Source organism: Eleginops maclovinus, chromosome 15, assembly GCF_036324505.1.
Source record: "Eleginops maclovinus isolate JMC-PN-2008 ecotype Puerto Natales chromosome 15, JC_Emac_rtc_rv5, whole genome shotgun sequence".
NCBI classification, from domain to species: domain Eukaryota; kingdom Metazoa; phylum Chordata; class Actinopteri; order Perciformes; family Eleginopidae; genus Eleginops; species Eleginops maclovinus.
In genome coordinates, this window is record NC_086363.1 from 1,452,970 (window position 1) to 1,477,295 (window position 24,326).

General features: G+C 41.8%; 1 protein-coding gene across 1 annotated transcript; it reads right to left on the reverse strand.

The window, feature by feature from the left end:
- Nucleotides 1-178: 178 nt before the first annotated feature.
- On the reverse strand, nt 179-22,750 carry LOC134876764 (serine/threonine-protein kinase D3-like). Its single transcript, XM_063901890.1, has 19 exons — nt 22,454-22,750; nt 19,779-20,378; nt 15,079-15,217; nt 12,967-13,098; nt 12,084-12,241; nt 9,617-9,806; nt 9,136-9,213; nt 8,529-8,730; nt 8,163-8,286; nt 7,920-7,997; nt 5,488-5,746; nt 4,436-4,488; nt 3,956-4,028; nt 3,664-3,770; nt 3,007-3,168; nt 2,808-2,906; nt 2,470-2,737; nt 1,976-2,061; nt 179-1,841 (listed from the first exon to the last, which is right to left on the reverse strand). Exons 2-19 carry the CDS (start codon nt 20,112-20,114, stop codon nt 1,668-1,670), a joined length of 2,718 nt encoding a protein of 905 aa, XP_063757960.1. The 5' UTR covers nt 20,115-20,378; nt 22,454-22,750; the 3' UTR covers nt 179-1,667.
- Between the last annotated feature and the right edge of the window lie 1,576 nt (nt 22,751-24,326).

Sequence of the window (24,326 nt, forward strand, 5' to 3'; positions counted from 1 at the left end):
TTTTTTAATCCAAATAACTGAAATATGTTGTTCCCCTCTGACCGTTAACTCCTTCCACCGTCGTGACAAAAAAGTCCTTTCCTTTTTTCATTTCCCACAAAAATGCTCAATGTAAGTTGTATGAAGTGACCCGGGAATGGTGGTATGAATACAAAGCAGCAGTTGAACAACAAGGATGTAAAATGAGATTTTCCCAAAGGAAACCTTTTATTTCTGCCCCACATCACGACACAAACATTTATTGCAAAAATATAAAAGGTGAAATATTTCTCAGGCTGCAGCTCAGTGTCACAGAGAGACAAGGGAGACAATAGCAGCTCAACTCTCAGCTCGTCTTCATCAGAGAAGAGGGAATAACTCTAAGAAATAACTTCAAAAATAAGTTTCTCTGCAAAAGTTTAACGTTTGATAATCTCAATTTAGTTCAATGATACCTGAGTCTTAAATAATCCTACTGAAAAATACTTAGTTAGCATAGTTAGCATGTTGCACTGAAATGCTAAATGTTTTCACAGTGTTGTTAACATACTAAGGAACCAAGTAGCTAAATGTGACATTGTCCTGCTTGTTCCCGATCAATTGGCTAACAAAGAGCATTTTAACATGCTAATGTTACTGTGCTAGCAATGTTAGCTTCCATATTGTAGATACCTAAGCAGTTAGCTACAAAAGCTCATCTAGGAGGCTACTTTGAGGCTAAGTGAAGTATGAATACATTTAAGTTTTATTCCTGACGGTGGCAAAGTTAGCATTACAGGAATAGCTTAGGCTACTGTTCATTAGCTATTAACATGTAGTCTTTTAGCATGCTACGGTTAGCCTTTGTGTGACAAAGCTAACTTTCCTTAACAACAGGTGGTGTGAGTTAAGATGATCCACAATCAGAAAGACCACAAGCAGAAGAACAAAGTATAAGACTGAATTGTTCTTCATTCATACATTGACATTTTAGACTAGCATGCTACAGTTAGCGTGTGACAATGCTACAATGTAAATAGATGTTGAAATTGGGTGAAATTCTCTTGATTAGAAACATATCTTCAATGCTCAATGACTTCTGTCAAAGAAAGCACATTCCTGGACAGCCTCACAATGTTTGCTAACAGTTGTTGTAGCTGTTAGGGTGCTAACTGTAAGTTAATATTCTCCTTTGTAACAAGTCTATAATGTCCCTAAAAGGCCACCATATGAAAACTTGACCTCCTCTAACGCTCCGCTAAGAATCCAGTTTTGATCCACTTAATGAAATGTAGTGTTCTGCTCCTTAACGAGCGAACATGTTAGGATTAAGTTGACTTTTGCAGGAGAACAAACCAAAAGTTATTATCAGTGAAATTCCTTTTTTTTAAAGAGTTTCCCAATAGTGTGAAGACAAATCCCAAAAACGAAAACATTACAGTCAGAAAATAAAGAAGACCGTCTCTTCTGATTAAGCGTCACATCGAAACTCTCTGCACAGCTTTGAGAGATCTAAAAATATGCTGAAAAGGTGTGAACAGTCTGACTGTTTTACTTCAGTGCTGAGGTTTGATTCAAATCTCCCAGCTTTTGGCTCTCAGGGTGTGTTTGTTATGACTCGTTTTAAAATAACAGCTCTCTGGCCCTGAATGACCGTCACAGTGTCGTCTCCCGTGTCGTCTCCCGTGTGTCCTCGTAGGAAATGTTTTTCAGGGGTCCTCGTCCATGTCGTCCAGGTTGGGCGACATGATGAAATGTTTGGGGTAATGAAGGCCTCGCTCGTCGGCGTACTCCTCCCAGTGGGCGTCGTCGCTCTCGTGCGTGATGTAGCGCTCGCCGCGGCGCGTCTCGAACTCCCGGAGGTCCATCCAGGTCTGGTAGTCCTGAAGGAAGACGGATGAAGCACAACATTTAAACCCCCCAGGAGCAGAATTAAAGACACATTTCAAGACAGTTTTCTACATTACATTTCATCCAGCAGTCTGCAGAGTCCTCGGGGTTTGTAAAAGTGTGTTACCTGCAGCCAGGGGTGGCTCAGAGACTTGTCCACGCTGTAGCGCTTCCTCATCTTCACCTGCAGCAGGTTGTTGATCAGGTCCTGAGCTGAGAGGGGGAACAAACACTGAGAGTCAAATAACCACAGGACATATCCGTCAGATCTAAAGTTTGATCCACAGTCCTGTCCTCACATTTGAATGATTATTGCACCTGGATTTTTCAGATCTAATTTCCTTGAATACTCCTGCATGTATCCAGGTGTTTCTAGTCAATAACCAATGGCTGTAATAATTGCAGCTCTACAAGTATGAGTAGGAGATTGACTGGTTTTGTATGTTTGTTTTATTCTTTGTGTCTTATTTTTTATTATCAATATATTATTATCTTTGCACTGGTTGTTGTTTGACACTAATGTATGGATATATGGAAAAACCAGAGTGAGAATCTGACCATCTCATTTGTATTTAGTCTGTAAAAAAGTTATAAAGTTAGGAATCTCATATTTAATCTCACCCTGCTCTGAGATCTGCTTCCAGGGGTTGTACGGGTACATGAAGGCGGCGTTCTGGATCTGGTCGTTGATGTCCTCGTCCTCGTTGAAGGGGAACGTCCCGCTCAGGCTGACGTACACGATGACGCCCACCGACCACATGTCCAGAGACCGGTTGTAGCCTTTGCTGCGCAGAACCTCCGGGGCTAGGTACGCCGGCGTGCCGACCACCGAGCGCCGGAACGACTTCTCCCCGATGATCCGAGCGAAGCCGAAGTCACACAGCTTCACCTGCAGGAGGAAGTGCAGCTTAGACACATTTATTCTACAGACAGTGAGGAGACTTTGTAGAGCTTCTAACCTGAGGGAAGGGATCTGCTGAGGCCAGGAGGACGTTCTCCGGCTTCAGGTCACAGTGGACCACATTCTTGAAGTGAAGATGTCTGAGGGCCACGAGAATCTAAACACCGTCACGAAGAAGAGGGGTTTAACAAACAGCTGAGGCGTTACCGGAAACACAGAGGAACTGAATACCTTATTAAAACGTGGCGTTCACTGACCTGCGTGACCAGGAACTTGGTGAGGCGTTCAGGGAGTCGGCTCTTCTGGCTGGACAGGATCATCTCCAGCATGTCTCCGTGCAGCTTCTCCATCACCACGAACACCTGCTCCGGGGTCTCGAACATGCACTCCAGGTTAACGATGCCCGGGTGGTGCAAGTTCTGCAGGAAACAGAAAACCAACAATCAACACAGAGAAGAGGCTACAATTTAGGGCTTTTAGAAAATGAATCTGCTCTGAGGCGTCTGTAATAAAAGTCTATGGTTTTAACTCGTATTTCACACACAACGCATCTCATTTCATCAGTATGTTCTTCTTCTGTCTATTTCTCTATCATTAGGACTTTGTTACACATCCAAATGTTAGAAAGATAGACAGAAATGTTATTGCCCACAACTTTGTCTTTTTGTACCATTTTTATTGCACTTCTGTATTTCTTTGTATGTCTGGGGAACACAGAGGTGGAAGAAGCACTCAGATCTTTTAGTTAAGTCAAAGAAGAGAAGTATTACCAGCTAAGTGGACTGTAAGTATGGAGAGTAAACCACAGGATTATTTTATTACAGCATGAGATTTTGTGTTTTATAAATAGCAAACAGTTTAGATTTTTGCTGTTTATGACAAAAAAGCTCCTGCATCCTGAATATGTTTGGCACCTGCAGGATGGCGACCTCGTTCCTCAGCTGGCTCTCCTGTTTGGTTGGAAATCTCATTTTGTCGATGATTTTAATCGCCACGTCTCTGCCCGTCTTCCTGTGTTTACCTGCGGAGGGACACACGTTAGCTCTCTCTCTATATATTAATCTGTAATCCTCTACAGGAAGCAGTCTGGCCTTTTGAAGACTTCTTTCCTTTCTGCCTATTTTGCAGATTAAGGAGGGTTGATGAGGATTGGGTTTTTAACCGTACGTGCTGCTTGGGAAGTTTAGTTTATTTTGTGCCTCTCACCTCCGTAGACGATCCCAAACTGTCCCGACCCGAGGACTTCATCAGCGAAGATCTGATACACTGAGCTGATGTCCTGAAACACAGAGAGATCACAGCTTTAATGAAACTAATAATACGTTAATGAATAGATGTTTTACACACCTTTACGCTCTGTGACTTTACAATATGGAGGTTTTACTTTGAGTATGGAAGCCTGGAAGGGACAAATGTTCAATTAAAATATCAGAGGAACGTTAGTAGATGGAGACTTATTTCAGCCCTTCATAGCTCGACATCCAGAGTGAAACATCCCATCAAGTGTTAGAGAAATGTACTTTAAACTTCACTTCCATGACGATAAATAAGGTTTCAGGTCGTCTGATACAAACACTTCTCATCTTTCTGACCTTTAAAGAAATAAATCAACGCAGAAAACATTGGGATTTGTTGACTGTGTATAATTTACACTTAATTGAGAAGATGCCATGCGGGAGGACTCACCACATTCTCCTGTATCTGGGAGTTGGACACTGATATGCTGATAGAGACTTCCTCTGAGGACACACCAACAACAAAACAGGGTTATAAATGAGCTAATAATCCACACTGACTTCATGAGGACAGACAAAGAGCATTTGTTTGATTTTTATTTAGGACTTCTGTATTTTCAAAGTACCTCTTATGTCATTTAAAGCGTTTCTCCACAGATCATTCAGTGTAGAAATTGTAGGATCAGCTGGTTTGTGTCTGTCTACTTATCGTGAAACATACACACGAGTGCATGAGAGCATTGGAAAGCAGAGGGCGCTTTCTGTCCAGAGGAAGCCGCGGCTCAGAGTGAATTTCCACTCACGAGCTGAGATTGATTTCAGATCTGTGTGCCAGTTCCCTCCCTCGCTGCGGTCGATAGCGACAGTCTGTTAATGTTCGGGTCATCAGACACACACTTTATGTAACGTCATCTACGGGAATGTAAACGGTGGGAAGTCCAGGTCATTCTTTAAAAGCCTCAAAGGAAAAGGCTTTTATTTTGGAGAAAAGCTGCTGTTTTAACAAAAGTGTTTTCTTTACTTTCTGTTTGTTTAAATGAAACAATTCTCCAAATGTTTCAAGAACTGGAATCAATTCCCAGCCCTGAGAGGCTTTTACTTTGAAAAACCTGCAGGAAGTTGATATTGATATTTCACACACACTTCCTTCCTTTAAAAACCCAGAAGATTTATAATGAAATGCAGCTTTTATTGTTTATCTAGACATTTATATTATTTGTATATAATGTGTAATATCATTTCCTGCTTTATTTGAATGTTTTAAAAGTTTTCTTAATGTTTTTTATTCTTTTATTTTGATTTATTTTTTGGTCCTTTTCTTACAATTGATCTTCTGTTCCTGAATGCACCAAACACGCCGGCACACTCCTCGTATGTGTTAACCTACTTGGCAATAAACCTGATTCTGATTCTGTTAAATATTTATAAATTGACTGAATTCTTCTCGCAATTTATTGAGAGTGGTAACTACAGCTGGAATTTGTTTGCCTGCCGCTGACTCACTGTGCTCCTTCCCGACGCTGGCTTTGGGAGTGACGGGCATCATGGCCTGTCGGATGGCTTTCTCCCAGCTGAGGCCGACCTCCCGCCCCACGCCGGACGCCGTCAGCACCGGGTTGTGATGCAGGTCTGCCAGGTTCTCCCCGACGTAGTACACCATGGTGCAGGTGATCACCTCGAAGCAGTGGTGGTTGCTGCCCGGAGGCAAGTTCCCGAAGTCCTGCGCCGGCTCCACCTGCAGGATCTCCGACAGCGGGATCTCCTGGTGGGTCAAAAAATGTAGATTCAAGCGCCATTAAAGACAGAAGGACCTGAAAAACGTCCACTGTCTACTCAGTAAACCAACCAACTTTTTGTTCAGAAACCCACTAATAACACATCTCCTCTCTTCACTTTCTGCTCAATGAAGTCATTTAGACCAATGAAAAGCATTAACTAGGTCTTATAATGACCCAGAGGACAGGCGGAGTTTTGTGTGTTTGAATAAAAGCCGTTAAAAGCAGGAGCAATCAATCAAGTGCTTCTTTTCCTGAAGAGTGAGGAAACAATTAAAACAAATGAAATAATCCAAAAACATGGTTTTTCTTGGACGCACCTCAACTTTCAGCCTGGAAAACAAAGCCTATACTAAAAAGAGAGCTCCTCTCTTCACATTCTGGTAAATGTTACTCATTAGAACTATTTTAAGGGTCATTGGAACCAATAAAGGCGCAACAATGGTTTAAAAATGACCCAAAAGAAACTTGAAGCAATAAAAAGCCTCAAAACGTTCTAAAAAGGATCCAACAGGCAGCGGGATCTCCTGATGTCAAAAAAAGTCAATCATTTCCCAAAATCCTCCTTTTTTTTGGACCTATACCTCCACTTTCAGCTTGGAAACCAACACCTCTGCACTACGGAAACACCACTTCACATTCTGCTGAATTGAGCTCGTTATATTTTACCTCATAAAAAGCCTCCAGAAAGGTCTGACAGTATTTCGGCTCCATCCTAACCCCTCTCCTTTATCGGCTGAACTGAGACTCTCTTTGAATTTGAAACTTCCCTTCCCTCTTTTTCTAACATTAAAAAGCCCTCCAAGAAAAACCCAATCTCTGCCAGATCAAACACGTAGAAAGGACGGATATCTGCGCTGTTTTTGCCGCTCAGTGTCATCGGAGTGTTTTGTGTTTGGCCAGGTCCCCCCCACCCTCCTCTTCCTCCTCTCTAACCACAAACCCTGATTTATTCTGATTAAAGGCAGGACGTGGCTCGGTTGCGAGGCAGCAGGAGACCACAGATCTCCCCCTCTCCTCCCCCTCAATCCCTCTTCAAAGGTTTGAGCGGCTCTTTGAGGTGAAGGTCAACACCAGATGAAGGGGAGGGACATGAAACCAGCTGACTTCAAATCACTCACTCATATTTCCAGGAAACACATTTCCTTTCTAGGGAATCTCCCCCCCAAAAAACCTGGAAAGTTTTGGGATGACCTCACATCACATCAGTGTTATTTTATCAGCTATTTTTATTTTAGGATTATTTAAGATACATATTTGATTTCTTTGGACGTTTATTGGTCAATTTCTATTAATACTTATGTTGATATTATCTTTAGTTTTCATTTCTGTATATTTTTAATGTTCTACCTTAAAATATAAACAGTTTATGCATTAAAATGATTTAAGATATTTTTAGATTTATTTGTGAATATTTTATTTTACATCTTTAACAATATATATACATTTTTTGTTAAATAGATTATTTATATAATATATATATATTTATATATCTATATTTTATAAAATGTGCATTTTTGCATATTTGTTTTTCTGTTCATTTATTTTATTTTATATAATGTCATTTATTTTTGTCCTTTAATTTATCAGCTTTTCCTTTTTGTTTTAGCTATATTTTAAAATGAGTCTTAGTTCAAAAACACTTTATTTTTACATTTATTTATTTAATATATATAATATATTATATGTATATATAATATATTAAATGCATAACATTTAATATATATAATATATATTTATATATAATATAAATATATATTATATATATTTATATATATTTATATATAAATATATATTTATATATAAATATATATTTATATATAATATATATTTATATATATATTATATATAAATATATATAATATATTAAATGCATAACATTTAATATATTATATATAATATATTATATATACATTTAATATATTATATATATTTCAATGTTTTTATTTATTTTCCCTTTTCCTCAAAAAAATGTTGAATTAATGTAATGTTTCTTCATCACCCTGCGCTGATGACAATAATCACAGTGCATGATGTGGTGATAGTGAGACAGTGATGTGTTGATGTCTGCAGGATGTGTGTGTACAATATGAACCTGACCCCCCCCCCCCCCCCCTCACACACACTGGGAGCAGCTGAAACCGGACCTGGATATCCTACCTTGTAATACTTGGCTCCACTTTCATTCTGGAACAGAGTCAGACTCTTGCTGTCCAGCCTCCAGTAATGCCTCTTCCTCTGCACAGACACACACACACACACACACACACACACACACACACACACACACACACACACACGCTTCATTAGGAGACAAACTTTATTACACACACACACACATACGCACACTGTGTCGGCCTGCAGGATTTGACAGAGCTCTTTTCTGCGTGTGTGTCTCCTCACCAGGTTGTCGCGGCTGGTGTAGTGCACCATCCAGCCCTCCTTCACCATCGTGGAGCTTTTCCTCTTCGTGTGTTTGATCGACTGAACCAACCGCATCAGAGGGATGTTGCTGCTGGTGGACGGGCTGCAGCAAACACACACACACACACACACACACACACACACACACACACACACACACACACACAACAGAGTCAAAGCATCTTTAAGGCCTTAATGGGCAACAAGTAGAGAACTGGTATTTCAGTATACACATCAGGTTTGAAGCATCAAAGTTTCCTCTACACTTTCAACCAGTATCCAAATAACCAGATAGCGTGTACACGAGTGTTGCAGAGCATCATGGGTAATCCAGAGGTCCTGTACCTGATGGCTCTGACGGTCTCGTCGTCCTTCTCTCCGTCGGTGCAGCTCCCCTCGATGAAGAACAGCTTGTCGTCCGTCTCGTCGAGGCTGTGGCCGCCGTCGCTGTTAGCGTCGCTGTTGGCGTCGCTGTTGGCGTCGCTGTTGGCGTCGCTGTTGTCCACCTCCATCGTCGCCTCCGAGTCCAGACTGGGACTCGCCGGTTCTGCAAGACCACAAAACAGATTTTGCTTTACTATGGTGGGTTTATGAACACAGGGAATTTGCTTTGGTGTGTATTGGAGCACACCCAAACACAGAAGGAGAGATGTAATTGATTAATTGAAAGAAGCTGAGTAAATATAACAAAGGGGAAAATACTAAATTAAAAGGTGTGTGAAAATAACATTAATTTACAAAAAAAAACTGGAAAAAATATAGATGAACTATTCCCTTTAAAATATATTATAAAATAAAGACAATGTGTGAAAGACATTTAAATATAGACAATAATATGATAAATAACTGTGAAAATAAATAATGAATTCTAAAAACTGTTGTAAAATAAAATAAAATGCGCAAAAAATAAACAAAATTAAACAAAACAAATGAAATATAAAGTTAGACTCGCCTCCGTTGAAGTCCACCTCCCCGAGGCAGTCTCGAGGGACTTTGGCCGCACATCTCTTATGGCAATTAAATTTACAATCTACAGCAGAAGAGAAACACAGAATAACATTTCTTTTCAACCCATTCTTTAAAAAATAATGTATATATATAAAAACAAAAACAGTCCGATACAATACCCAGAACTAAATGAATGTTTTTTGATATATTATATTGCAACCACATTATTAACGAATGATTAAAAAAATATGAATGTATATTTTTAAACAGTTTAAATTAAATAACATAACGAACAAATAATTAAACAAATAAAAAACATTTGAATTAAATGTAATTAATTAATTTAGCAATGAAATAAAATAGAAATCAGTTTCTTGGAGTTACTATTAAATATTATAGCGACCGAACGATTCAAAAAAGAAAGAAACACATGTACTTTATTCAGAGAAAGCATGAGTAACGTTGTATATCACTTCCTGTGTCACCTTTGCACTGCATGCCCTGCCTGAAGAGCCCCTTCAGCAGGCGCTTGCAGAACTGGCAGATGGTGGGCCGGGTGTAGGTGTGGACGGAGAACGTGTGCGGGACTTTCACTCGACCCAGAACCATCTTCTCCATCCAGATGGGACGTCCACTCAGCAGGGAGTTACGCTTCACTGCTCCCAGCAGGGGGCGCTGCAGGGGGGAGGAGGGGAGAGGACGAGAAGAGGTGTTTGTTGTTTACACTGCTGCTTAATCTACGAGCTACAGACACTAAGCATGGAGGAGGGACATCTCAATTCAAGCTTTCTCCTTTTTATAGATCTTATGACCGGTTGGATCAAATCCCAGTATAAAAAAGGTAGTTTCAAGGGATGTAAATGAGGTGTTTTATGAATTTCTGCTCTGTAAAGTGTCTTTGAGTTTCCAGACAAAAGCAGGAATCCCCCACATACATCAGCTTGAAATAAGCCAAGCCTTTCAAAGAGCTGGATTTGAGTTTTTCGCTGGCCACGATGCTGTCCTGATATAAATGATAACTGGAAATGATCAAATGTTGTTTATTGTTAACTTGTTGATTTAAATAAACAAACTTGTTGATGCTGTTATTATATATCGTGCAGCCCTATAATCCTTAATATAATATCAACCTTCTAAGGCCTATTTTAGAGGGTAGATTCAATGATTTCCTGCAGATGCCCTGATGTCTGCACGATTCTGCTCCCTACTTTAAAGCGACCAGAGGGGAGTAAAAGGAGCAGTCCGGGTTCAGGACGTGGCGCATCACACTCGGAGGGTTGTTCCCTTGTGGAGTAAAGTGGAGCACTGATGAAATCTCTTCTCTCCGCAGAACAATGGCTGTCCTTGTGCGGCGAGCGGCTTATAGACCGGTAAGAGCAGGAAGCATGTGACACAATGGGCCTGAATTAGTTCCGAACAGTCAGAAGTCCACCTTTAATAACACGGGCGGATACAACGTGAGCTGTGTGTGTCTCACATTAGAATATGTTTGATTTTAGAGCAGAATAATGGATAAACTCAACCTGACGAGGACTCCCAGAGAGCAGGTTGTTTTTGTTTACGTGCATTAATGCAACCAGCATGGACCTGTCAACATGCTGAGTCTTTATACAAACACACACTCGTAGTAATTGGTCATTTTCTCTTTAACTTCACAAGTAAATTATTATCATTATTAAAGTTCTGATCATTTGTATTATTTAGGTATGTTTTTATTATGTTTATTTTCATTACTATTTCAATGTTTTCACTATTATTATTATTGTTGTTGTTGTTGTTGTTGTTGTCATACGTAAAATAATAATATTATTCTCTAATTATTTTGTTGTTATTATTATTTTTATTTAAATGTAATGTTTTATTATTAATTATTATTGATGTATTTTTAATTATTATTATTATACTTTTATTTTACCTTTAAAAAAGATTTTGCATTTATGAGAATAACAATCTTTTCTCTGTGTGTTTAGATGGTTCAGTGTGTGTTTAGATGGTTCAGAGTGTGTGTGTGTGTGTGTGTGTGTGTGTGTGTGTGAGTGTGTGTGTGTGTGTTTGTGTGTGTGAGTGTGTCTCTGACGGTGTGATGTAGCTGATCAAAGTGTGTATGTTCCAGTGAGTGTGAAGCTCTGATTGTGACTCATTCTTTTTGCTGGTTTGAACAGGATGGAAAATCCACTGGTTTGCCTCCAGCAACAGAATGTGTGTGTGTGTGTGTGTGTGTGTGTGTGTGTGTGTGTGTGTGTGTGTGTGTGTGTGTGTGTGTGTGTGTGTGTGTGTGTGTGTGTGAGAGAGAGAGAAATAGAGCAAGAGAGGGACTGTGACTACTGGAAATGGCTAATTGGTTGGTTGCACAATGTCATTCTGCTAGTGTGGAAAGTGTGTGTGTGTGTGTGTGTGTGTGTGTGTGTGTGTGTGTGTGTCTTCTAGTCAGTTACACACGTGTCTGTCTCTACACTGACTTCATTTCACTAACAGCTCATCAATATGCGCCTGTTTTTGTGTGAAAAGCCGCCAGAGTCTAAACTCTAAACCCTCTTTCCTATATTGCACTCCCAGCATGCATCTGGGCGAGAGGCAGGGTACATTGTGACACACACACACCAATGAGTTTCCAGTTCACCCGACCTGCACTTGTTTGGACTTTGAGAGGAAACTGGAGCAGAGGAAACACAGACAGGAAGCGCTCAGCAGAGAAGAAGAGTACAAGTACTGTGTGTAAGTACTACGTACAAGTACTGTGTATAAGTACTGTGTACAAGTACTGTGTATAAGTATTGTGTACAAGTACTGAGTATTTGGTATTTTCATTTAATTCCACACACTCCTGTAGCTCCAGAATATTTTCCTCAGTCTCCCAGCTGTTAACCCTCAGTCTGTATTAACCTGATTAGATGTGAGGTTTTCCTGCACACTGTTGTGAAATACTGCAGTTTACAGAGGCATTGAACTCACCTCCTCCAGAGGCATGGGGGTGAACTCTGTGGACGGGGGGCGAGCGATGGACAGGACGGCGCCCGGCAGCGACACGTTGGACAGACGTCTCTTCTTCGCCCCGCTGCAGTTGTTGGGGATCTTGAACGCACATCTCTTGTGGTAGTTGAGTCCACATCCTGAGAGGAGGACACATCACTTTATCCTCCTGTTGATTGGGCTTTTTGTTTCTTGGAAAACCAGTTAGTTAAAAGAACATTAAATGATCATTTCACTTTACAGCGACACGGGGGATGACGTGCAGCTCATGTTAAACTCATTGAGATCGTATTTCTCTTACATCATCGTAGAAACACGGGCTGCACACCACTTCCTGTCGTTAAATTGACAGGAAGCTCGTGTCAATTGTTGTAAATATCCTGACACCTGTTCCACTCCAAGTCAGATTATTTACACTTCTGTATTTCAGGTGATGTAAGTCCTCAGCACGGTTTCCTGTGATTCAGTTTGTGTTTACATAATGTCAGCTCGTTGATTAGCTAATCACAGAATCACAGTGTTACTATCACCAGCTGAGACGCTGTTATGTACATCACAAAAAGCTAACGCTGGGCTATAAAGGAACTACAGCACGGTCACATGACTTCACGTCTCCACCGCTAAGCTAAAGGAGGCTAACGCTGGGCTATAAAGGAACTACAGCACGGTCACATGACTTCAGGTCTCCACCACTAAGCTAAAGGAGGCTAACGCTGGGCTATAAAGGAACTACAGCACGGTCACATGACTTCAGGTCTCCACCGCTAAGCTACAGGCGGCTAATTTTAGTCATAGTCGTCCCATTAGACACTTTTTATTCACCAGGGGGTTATTACTGACGTATTTTATGTCATAACGCTGTTACCTTCACACTTGAGGCCCTGCCTGACGAGTCCCCACAGCATCTCTCCACAGTCGTCGCAGAAAGCCGGAGCTTTGTAGGAGTGAACGTAGAGCGCATGAGGTCGGATCTGGAAGTCCTCCGCCGTGGCCAGAGCTGAAACATAAAAATCAAAAAAAGCAGTCAAACAACAACAGACAGCATGGGACCTTTCATATCCTGAAACCGGTTTCTGGTGGGTCTTGTGTAAACAGCCTCGATTACTCATCAGTAAAGCTTCTGTTATTGTGAAATGAGTTCTGCTTTGGTTGAATAAAATCATGACAACCTTTACTGATAAAATTCTTTTGAAAAGCACCTTGTTTAGAGTAAATCAGGACCTACATTTTTAGCTCAGTCTCAGTTAAAGCTCCTTTTTCAACACATTTAAAACCAATTTCCCAGAATGTTTTTGCTCGGTTGGGATCTTTGTGACGTTAAAGAGAAATGCATTTTTATTCATTCGTTTTCGTCTTTGTTTATTTAATGGTGTTACATATTATTGAACGTTGGATCTTCAGGAAAAAGAACATATTTTAAACCTGGTTTAAGATAATTTCACACCAATTAAAGTCTTATTCTAGATCGATTACTGCAGCTTCTGAACAGCAACTTTTACTAGCAATACATCAAAGAGTTATTTCAGACGGTAACAGAGAAAAGGCGGACCCAGTCTCATCAAGATAAACCTATTGACCCTCAAAGGAGACGGCCTCATGATAATGCGTGTCCTGTTTGAGCCTGTTGCACAAAATGATCGGTATTCTCAACAATTGACTTAATTAACTTTGAGACTGTGAGGCCCTGAAGTTCACCCAGCATCTTACATTCGGGTAAGTGTTGCACGATGCCTTCACTGTCCTGCTAACAGAGGGAGAAACAAACACCCTGAGCTCTGCAGGCTTTTGCAGCAGCAGGAGCAGGAAGTGGTCGGGGTTTGAACCGGTGCAGATCCTGTGATTTAAAGCCGCTGCTGCTCGGTGTACGGCTGTGACGCTTTGAGTTTCTGCAGCCCGACCCGACCACACCTCTCAGGAAACGATGAGCCTCTGACTGTGGAGACAGATCTGAGGAGAGCGAACCGCTAACACTTGGCAAGAGGAGGAGGAGGAAGAGGAAGCTGAGAGAAAGTATGAGAAATAAACAGGGGCTTTTAATTGTTAAATAAAAATGTGAAACTCAATTCAAGTTCCTCAATGTTAAGGCTCTTACATTTTTCTAAGGAGCTATATAAATAACTGTGACAATTGTTTGTATTAATATAACGTACTTATTTTATTACAATAATTATATCTTTTATTTAATTGTATTTATTTAGATACTTTTTAAAGATATTTGTTTGTATTATTATTATTACTATATATATTATTGGTAATATTATATATATATATATATAGTAATATTACAATAATATATATATATATATATATATTATTGGTAATATTATATATATATATTTTATTAATGTTTTTATTATAATTATTTTCCTTTAAATGTTAAACTGAGTTCCCAGATCTTAAGGAAAGTTAGATCTAGGACTTTAAATAAGGCTAAATAAAATATTATTTTATAATATATTATTCACTTTTACAAAATCTGCCCGACGATTAAACAAAAGGCGTTGGGAAAATATATTAAAAAAACCACAAATATTTTGAGATTTTCTAAAGCCAAGTCAGAAAGAGTGTTGAGAAGCTTAGGGGAAACGGCAGGGATGACCTCTTCCAGCGGCTCAGCCGGCTCTTCATACCCTGAATCTTCTAGCTGTAATTCTGGGTGGAGAATGTGGGGGGGAATCAGACTTGACTTTTTGTGCCTGTCTAATAACGGACTGCTCATATATGTTTTGCATGCAGACTCCCAGAGACTCACAAGTCTCAACCTGCACAAATAAATGCCATTAGATTCTGCAGCAGTAGAAACGTGTTTCCAACGTACTCCAGACGCCTCTCAGAGGGACCTGGTTTGGTTTATGGAGGACAACTTTTGCACAGTATTAGTCAACTTAAAGCTGCAGTTACTCCAGCCTTTCCTTCTCTTGGTAAACTCTGAACTCTGAAGCCCTGTTGTTATTAAAGATGGGATGGAGTTCCTCACCAGAGAGCACCACCTCCACCAGGTCTCCTTCATGGATCTCCTCCGCTAAGCTCAGCCTCTGCAGGATGTTGTCCGAGTTCAGGTCGTGGCGGAAGAGCAGGATCTTGTCGTACATCCCGAAGAATCCACATTCAGGGAACTGAGGAGGAGGAGGAGGAGGAGGAGGTCAGTGATCCATGTCGTAAAGTATAAGTAGATGTTGTTCCTAAAATAAACCATGACCTCACCTTTTCATGAGAGGTGTAAATAAACACTTTCCGAGAAACACAAACAGAGAACCTGCAGTTTCTCTTCTCTTTTTGAGTTTGACCCAAATAGACGTGTTTGTTCCCCAAGATCAGCTTCATCACATAAACGACTGATACAACATTTATTCAAAGATAGAAAAACTAAAAAAAGCTGTTCAAAAGAATCTTTATGTTCTCATCCTGCCTGTGCTGCAGCTCCTCTGTTCACCCTCTGTCTGAAACCAGAGCCCAGTCTGCTCTGTTGTGATTACTCTGTGAATACCGCTTAGAGACGTCCCGCTCCTTAAGCCTATCACGTACAATGTGTTGGAGCGCTAGTCAATAAAAGTGCAAGTGTAACATAGTGATGTCACTTATGAATAGGACCTGATGTATTTCTGGGTTTCGAGCCTCTGAAACGGGAAGCTGTTTTATTTTAAAACATGAGTCGGAGGATTTATTTGGAGGGAAGATTTCTTCAAAGTTCTGCAAAAGTGGTGCTGCAGAACAGAAACAACAAAGTGACTCTGTGTGTGTGTGTGTGTGTGTGTGTGTGTGTGTGTGTGTGTGTGTGTGTGTGTGTGTGTGTGTGTGTGTGTGTGTGTGTGTATCCGTCTGTCAGTGTGAGCGCTGGTGTGAAGCCATGTGGATAATGATGCCAGGTGTCAGTGAGAGGACATCAGATATTATTCATGATGTACAGTCCCTGTGTGTGTGTGTGTGTGTGTGTGTGTGTGTGTGTGTGTGTATGTGTGTGCAGCTTGTCACCCGTCACCTGTTGCTCAGGTTTCCTGCTGCATGCTAACTGCACGCTGCTAACACAGGAAGCTGCTTCAACTGCGTGTGTGTGTGTATGTGCAGGCTGCAGAGAAATCCAGAACACACACACACACACACACACACACTCATTTCTCTCTTAAATCTTGTCTCATTTTGCAGTTTCTCTGGTGCTTTTCTCCATTGTGCTCATTCTGAGACGCTTTCTCTGCTTCTCTTTGCCTCGTTCATACTTTACACATCTTATCATTTATCCTCTCTACGACACATCTGAAAGAAGCCATGACAGATTAAGTATGATCCCATCTTCCCCCCCCACTGTGACGACCCCTCCTCCCCTCCTGCAGCCGATATGACGGAGCAGAAAACTTCCCGGTCACGTAAGAGCGCCCGCTGCTCTTTCTGTGAGGTGAGCAGACACACAGCAGCATAATGGACAGAGTGTGTGTTTAATACACACTGATCCCCTCTATGTGTAATCCTACATTAACCAGGCTTAACCTCCACACACACACACACACACACACACACACACACACACACACACACACACACACACACACACACACACACACACACACACACACACACACACACACACACACACACACACACACACACACACACACACACACACACACACACACCCCCTTTACATTCTCCGTCACCAAACTGAATCCAGATTTCTTTACGACCCCGAAACCTACAGCCAGGGTCACACAGGTCAAAACCTCCAGGCCTGGACGTGACCTCTGACCCCTGAAGAGACAGGGGGTGTGTGTGTGTGTCTCTCTAACTTGAGGGTGTGTTTGTATCAAGCTGTGTGGAGGGAGATATCCGTCACCTCTAATCTATGCAGCACTCAGAGCGGCAGAGACTGAGTGTTCACGGAAACCAATAATCCTGCTTCTGAAAGGAGCGAGCGCACACACGCACACACACACACACACACACACACACACACACACACACACACACACACACACACACACACACACACACACACACACACACACACACACACACACCACACACACACACACACACACACACACACACACACACTTCTTGTGTTTATATTCTTGTAATTTGTTTCTGTTTTTTCTTTTTGCATAACTCTCAAATACCTATCTTAATCCCACACAGCACCGTCTCTTTGACTTCAGTATTTCTCTTTGGCTTCAGCTTGTTTTGATTTGAAGTGTGTTTGCTTTATTGATTTTTTTAATGATTTCTAGATGTATTCTTTAATGTTTATTTTCTCAGAACTCTTTATGCCTTTAATGCTTTTAGTTAAGCACTTTCAATTGTCTTTAGACAACTTGTTTTTTGCACTTCTGGTTAACATTCGGTTGTTTCCATTCTTAAAATAAGGTGAATCAGATCTATAATAACCTAAAGTATCCGATGATGATTTATTTTATGACACATCGACACACGGGAGCTTATCGTTACATATTTCCGACGGCAGGTTATAAAACATCTGAACAAACAGATGACGAACAGTCTGAGAGCCTTTCAGCTGCAGTTAAAGTCTTCAACTGTTCCCCACACACACACACACACACACACACACACACACACACACACACACACACACACACACACACACACACACACACACACACACACACACACACACACAGTCTGATTGGAAACATGGAGGTAAACAAATGTCTGTTTTCTATCCGCTCTCCAGCACCTCGCAGCAAACAACAGGAAGCAGCGAGGGGTGGGGGGGGTTCATTCAAACTGCAGTTAGAAAAGGATACTGTTAACACACACACACACACAACACACACACACACCTGGGGTCGTCATTCTCAGCAGAGCCCAGTCTGCTCTGATGGGTTAGCTCTGTTGTGATTGGTCAACCGCTTAGAGATGTCCCGCCCTTTAGCCTGACAGGTACAATGTGTTGGAGCGCTAGCCAATAGGAGCATGATGGTTCCATAGGGATTTTAGTCAGACCGTTTACATGCACTAAAACCCATATCACACACTACAGGAGAGGGACAGCATGGAGGCAAATGAGCGTCAGATCTCCAGGTGAGATTCCACCCTTCAGACAAAGTGAATATTAATCAGATTAGATCATCGAGATGGAAACCTTCCACTTCCTGTCTCTAATCAGATCCACAGGTACAGGTGAGGCAGGTGTATATTTGGAAATGCAAATGTGACTTTTGCACAGCTTTGATTCAAAACTCCAAGGGGGGGATGTGTGAGTGTGCACAGTGAGGGGGGGTCAGTGTGGTGACCTACAGGAAGGGGAACTTCCTTACCACACACACACACACACACACACACACACAGAGGTGATATAACCGCAGACAGACCTCACGTCTTGTTGTTGTGGACACAAAAGCAGGAAGGACAAAATGACAGTGATGATGTCATCAAGTAGGTAAACTGGAAACCAGTGACACCATGACCTCCTGCTGGGACTCCTGCTTTAAACCACTGAAGAAATAAGCCATATATTCTGAGAAAACATCCCTGAGTCATGAAAGCATCGAAGCAGAAGCAAAGGTGAATAAGTTCATCTGACAGACTTCAGTTTTTCAATTTGACTCCACACACACACACACACACACACACACACACACACACACACACACACACACACACACACACAGCTGTGAAACAGGAAGTGAAGATCGTTGACGCAGCAACACTAACGAAGAAGTGACATTTCCTCTGAATATAAAACAAACGTTTCGTCAGCGCGGGACAAAACAGACAGCCGCTGAAAGTAGGGGTTCGTCCAAATCCCCACGGCGACAGGACCCGTCCCAGAAATACAGAAATGAATCGATCACTGAAGAAGTGAAGTCAGGAGTCAGAACCAAAGGAGAGCGTCGTCTCCTCTGTCATGCTCTGCAAAACTGGTGCACCAGTTTGTGTGTGTGTGTGTGTGTTTGCAGTCAGAGCAGTGAACACAGATGTTTCGCTCGGTAAAAACCAGCAGATGTTTGGAGATAAGGTGGAGCTGAAATGTTCTGATGTGGAGGTCGAGCATCTGCTCTGACGCTACGAGAAAACAGTTCCTATAAACTCTGCGTCCAATCAGATTACAAAGTAAGGATGTCTTCTACGGACGCGTGTCGTCTTTCCTGCAGTGCGTTAAACAGGATTGTGTGCATGTAAAGGGTCTGCAGAGGCTGGAGTCCCAAAGTTCCGGAATGCGGTGACATCACTACGGAACACTCGCACTTCGACTGGGATACATCATCGCTACAGCACTTCCTGCACAACGAGCCACGCTCTACGCATCTGTTCCTTCTTGTTTAGCACAAGGTTTAGAAAATGCAGATCAGTTGGTAGGAGTTAAGATCAGAATGACTTTATTGATCCCAACCTGGGAAATGTTAGTGTTGCAGCAGCATAACACAATACAAGGCAAAGGAAATACACAACGCTAAAGAGAAGGAACACGAATAAAGATAAACCGGCACTAGAGGAAATACACAGCTGACTGTGAAGATAAATAATCTCTAAACTGTAAAGTTAATCTACGTAAAGAAAGGCTTTCCAAGACATTGGTCAAAGAAATCAAAACAACAGAATACACCGCAGGTTTCTTTGACTCTGTAGCGCTGATAGATCTTCTTCTAATCGTCTTGACTACAGAGGCCCCGATTAGGGGATAATATTTGGGCTTTTTTTTTCAAAACAAAAGGCTCGAACACGTACCTTCTTATCCACGATGGAGCAGACGAGCTCGCGGACGGCGCTCAGCGAGGGGTCGGCGTGGTCGAGGGTCACGGTCTCTCGGGTCAGTCCGATCTGCAGCAGGAAGGAGACGCCTTGGATGGACGATCCCCGGGAGACGGAGGGGCTCGGGGCCGACTGGCTGCCGTTGGACAGCCGGCTGCAGAGTGTGGCGGGGGGGCTGGGGGAGGGCGACGGCGTGGGCGGGGCGGCGTGATAAGGGAGGACGGGGAAGGGCCGCGGCGGGGCTGACGGCAGAGGCGGCGGTGGAGGGGAGTTATCGGTCGACATTTTGGTCTCTGCTATCTGTGACGACATCCTGGCGGGAGGAAGGCGTCGCAGGTGAGCGGCATCCAAGACTAACGTGCCGTTTGGTTCGTCAGACGACAGACTTTAGTTCCCTTCACATTTCTCACCAAGAGAATCCTGAGAGTGAAGCTTCCTCACTGAGGGGCATCTCTGAGGGAGTCAGAAAGCAGGAACTCCGTGCAGTTAAAGCTCAGGATCCTCAGGGAGGTATAGATCCTCAGGGCTCCCGCTGGGGGACACTGCAGTTTCTCTCTACTGGTTCACTGGCAGCATCTGTTGGGAATAAAACACAGAACAGTGAACAGTTATTAATCAACACATATTTGATAAATGCACAATATGTGAAAATATACTTCTGAATACATAACTGTGGTGCTGCGGGGAGATGGTGGGACATCTGTAAGAGGTAAACCAATCACTACATACTGATATACACCTGAACATCAGCAGGAGAGGACTCTTTAAAGTAGAGACGCTACATACTGATATACACCTGAACATCAGCAGGAGAGGACTCTTTAAAGTAGAGACTCTACATACTGATATACACCTGAACATCAGCAGGAGAGGACTCTTTAAAGTAGAGACTCTACATACTGATATACACCTGAACATCAGCAGGAGAGGACTCTTTAAAGTAGAGACTCTACATACTGATATACACCTGAACATCAGCAGGAGAGGACTCTTTAAAGTAGAGACACTACATACTGATATACACCTGAACATCAGCAGGAGAGGACTCTTTAAAGTAGAGACACTACATACTGATATACACCTGAACATCAGCAGGAGAGGACTCTTTAAAGTAGAGACACTACATACTGATATACACCTGAACATCAGCAGGAGAGGACTCTTTAAAGTAGAGACTCTACATACTGATATACACCTGCACATCAGCAGGAGAGGACTCTTTAAAGTAGAGACTCTACATACTGATATACACCTGAACATCAGCAGGAGAGGACTCTTTAAAGTAGAGACTCTACATACTGATATACACCTGAACATCAGCAGGAGAGGACTCTTTAAAGTAGAGACTCTACATACTGATATACACCTGAACATCAGCAGGAGAGGACTCTTTAAAGTAGAGACTCTACATACTGATATACACCTGAACATCAGCAGGAGAGGACTCTTTAAAGTAGAGACACTACATACTGATATACACCTGAACATCAGCAGGAGAGGACTCTTTAAAGTAGAGACTCTACATACTGATATACACCTGAACATCAGCAGGAGAGGACTCTTTAAAGTAGAGACTCTACATACTGATATACACCTGAACATCAGCAGGAGAGGACTCTTTAAAGTATTTTAAAAACAGATAAAGAAGTTCCACGTTATATTTAGCGGGTCTCAGCTACTTAAAGAATACAAAGTTAAATATGTGTATTTAATATATATGTGTATTTAATATATGTGTTTAATTAGTATTGCTGTATAAAGTAGCATTTTACTGTTGCAGTCAAACACAGTTCTGATTGACTTTTTGTAAAAAATATCAAATAATTGACTCTTTTGTGACTTAAGGTATTAAATACATGTATTGGAGTTGAAGTACAAAGTACTATAAAATGGAAAAACTCAAGTTAAGTACACGTATCTCAAAAGTGTACTTAAGAACAGTACTAGATAGAATCGGAGGATGAAACCCTCTTTATTGGTCACACACGTGCACACAGTGAAATGTGTCCTCTGCATTTAACCCATCCTGTAGTACTTGAGTACGTTGATTCCCACCCCTGAATGTGAATTGTTAACCTCTATATTCTGTATATTGTTGAAGTTGCTTCCATGCTGCTCAATAGTAATTGCTAAAGGGGAAACCACAGAAGAATGCAACACAGTTAAAACAGCAGTTATAATGTGATGTTTACACATCTGTAGTACATTGACTCAAATACTGTAATTAAGTACACATACTGAGGTACTTTTACTCCACTGCTATTTATTTGACAGATTTGTTCAGCAGTACCTTTATAAACTCAGATTTCGACACACAACACCCAGGAAAAGCTTTTAAAAGTTGAGTATTTAGTGAAGATTAAACCATCCATTAACCTAATACTTTAAGTACACGTGTCTAATGGCACTTAAATACTTTCACTTATATTCTCGATGCAGTACTTTTATCTGACATTGAGTATTTTGACATGGTTTTAGAATTTGTACTAAATAATCTGAATACTTTTCCCTCTCTGTCTGTTGCTCCTTTCTGAATGAGCACATCTGGATTTTAAATCATATCCAGATGTGTGTACCGGTATAAAGTGTGAATAGAAAGTTCGTTTTTAAGGCATTTACAGACTTTAAAGAGAAGTTAAAGGCACCATTACCTCTGAGAACAGGGCGGCTTTTCCGCTTCCATCCGCAGACAAACCGAGGAGAAATGCTCGGTAAAATCATCCAACTGGTGCCGCGTAAAGGCTGAAATTAAGGGAACAAAACCCGGATAAAGTCCGCTGTTGTTTTGGATACCCCGGGTCTGAGAGTGTGCAGTAAAGCAGGTTTAGTTATAATAAGACTTTCTCTCGTTGTGTCGCTTCTAACCAAACTTTTCCCCCAGACAGACCGAAAGATCCTGGCCGAGCGGCAGCAGCTTCAGGCGGGTCTGATGATCAGAGAGAGACGGGGAGCAGAGAGAGGAGAACCAGGAGGAGGAGGAGGTCTCACTCTGATGGAGATTCTTGGGTCCGAGTTTTTGAAACACAAACGAACAAGCTTGAATAATTAACAGAGGAGGGGAGTAACTCCTTTACTCAAGTACTGTACTACGGGACAATTTGGAGGTAGTTTACTCGAGTATTTCCATGTGTTTCTACTGTGTACTTCTACTCCACTACAATTCAGCGGTAAATGCAGGGCTCGAAATTCACTTTTTTCCTCAGTGTCCCACAACTGTCCCGAATTCTACTTTGTACTGTCCCGGATATAACCAGCAGTGTCCCAAATTTAAATGTGTATCGTCGCCCCCCCAGTTATGCAGAATACATATCATTTGATACTTTTGTTGTCACTTAATCATCACACCAGGGACTCTGGTCCACCATATAAGTTTAAAATACTTATGAATATTAGTCTGATCTATGGCCTCTCCTGGAGTAGAAGGGAAGAGAGCTGTTTTAAGACATGTTGCTATTGTTTCTCAAGATCCAGACTAATTTATCATTGTCATGTCAACATTGAAGAATTCTGATTTGTATTTTTCAATTCAATATGGTCTCTGTGTTTTATGATCAGAACCCTCTATCTGGCAATAAAAGTGGTATGAATGATAATCAAAAAACAGAAGTTCCATAATACAGTTTAATAAATGCATGTTTTCAGTTGTAGTAGTACTAAAAGAATATACATTGATCTTCTATCATTCAATGTCAATCATCTTGGCTCTCACTGATTCACCCACCCTATGGCGTTATTTTTGTGCCTCTATCCTGAGTGCACGCGCTCTCTCTCCCTCTCTCAACCTCTCCACCCTGTGTGCGCTCAAGTTTGCCTACGCGCTCGCTCAAGTTGGCACAGCGTTACAAATGTGCCACAAAACCAACCAATCGGAAAACTCGAGAAGGTTCATTCTAGTAGCCTGATGTATAATGTTTTGAGCGAGCGCGCAGACAAACTTGAGCGCACACAGGGTGGAGAGGTTGAGAGACCAAAAAACTAAGTCCAAATCAGAGGCATCTCTTCAACGACAGCAGAGGATGAAGCTAAAGGAACACCAACAGAGACAGTCGGAATGTGCTGAGGCTAGGTTGGATCTCCAACAGACTGCTGAGAGCCCGGATATGAGCCCGGATCTGAAGCAGACAGCCGAGAGCTCCGAACCGAAGCAGCCAGCTGACAACCCACAATCAGAGGGCATCAGTGGGAATGGGACATTAAAGGATCAAGGTCAATTATTGTACTAAGATGTGTAACCAGCATTATTATTAAATATTACAAATGTGATCGTCAGAAAATCTATGCAAACCTCGAATTCGGTTTTCAAGCACGTACGCGTACAATCGCAGTAGTGCGGATGGATGAGATAGAATGATCAAAGGCTTGTCTTACACAATGGATGTTTTCCTCAGATGTTCTTCGTTGTCCCCTCTTCCCTTCATCCAACACTGTCCCTGTCTCCATAAATGTCCTGCTGCCACGCACGAACTGACAGACCTCATGGCGGATGTCTTCCAACAAACACTCACCCTGGCGAAGACCAAACGA

What these genes read in the sequence shown, in the direction of transcription:
- LOC134876764 (XM_063901890.1), bottom strand. Translation starts at nt 20,114, where the DNA reads ATGTCGTCACAGATAGCAGAGACCAAAATGTCGACCGATAACTCCCCT. An exon ending in GTGGAGCCAAGTATTACAAG is followed by an intron (nt 5,747 to 7,919) that starts GTAGGATATCCA and finishes TTGACCCACCAG; the next exon opens with GAGATCCCGCTGTCGGAGAT. An exon ending in ACGAGGTCGCCATCCTGCAG is followed by an intron (nt 3,169 to 3,663) that starts GTGCCAAACATA and finishes TGTTTCCTGCAG; the next exon opens with AACTTGCACCACCCGGGCAT.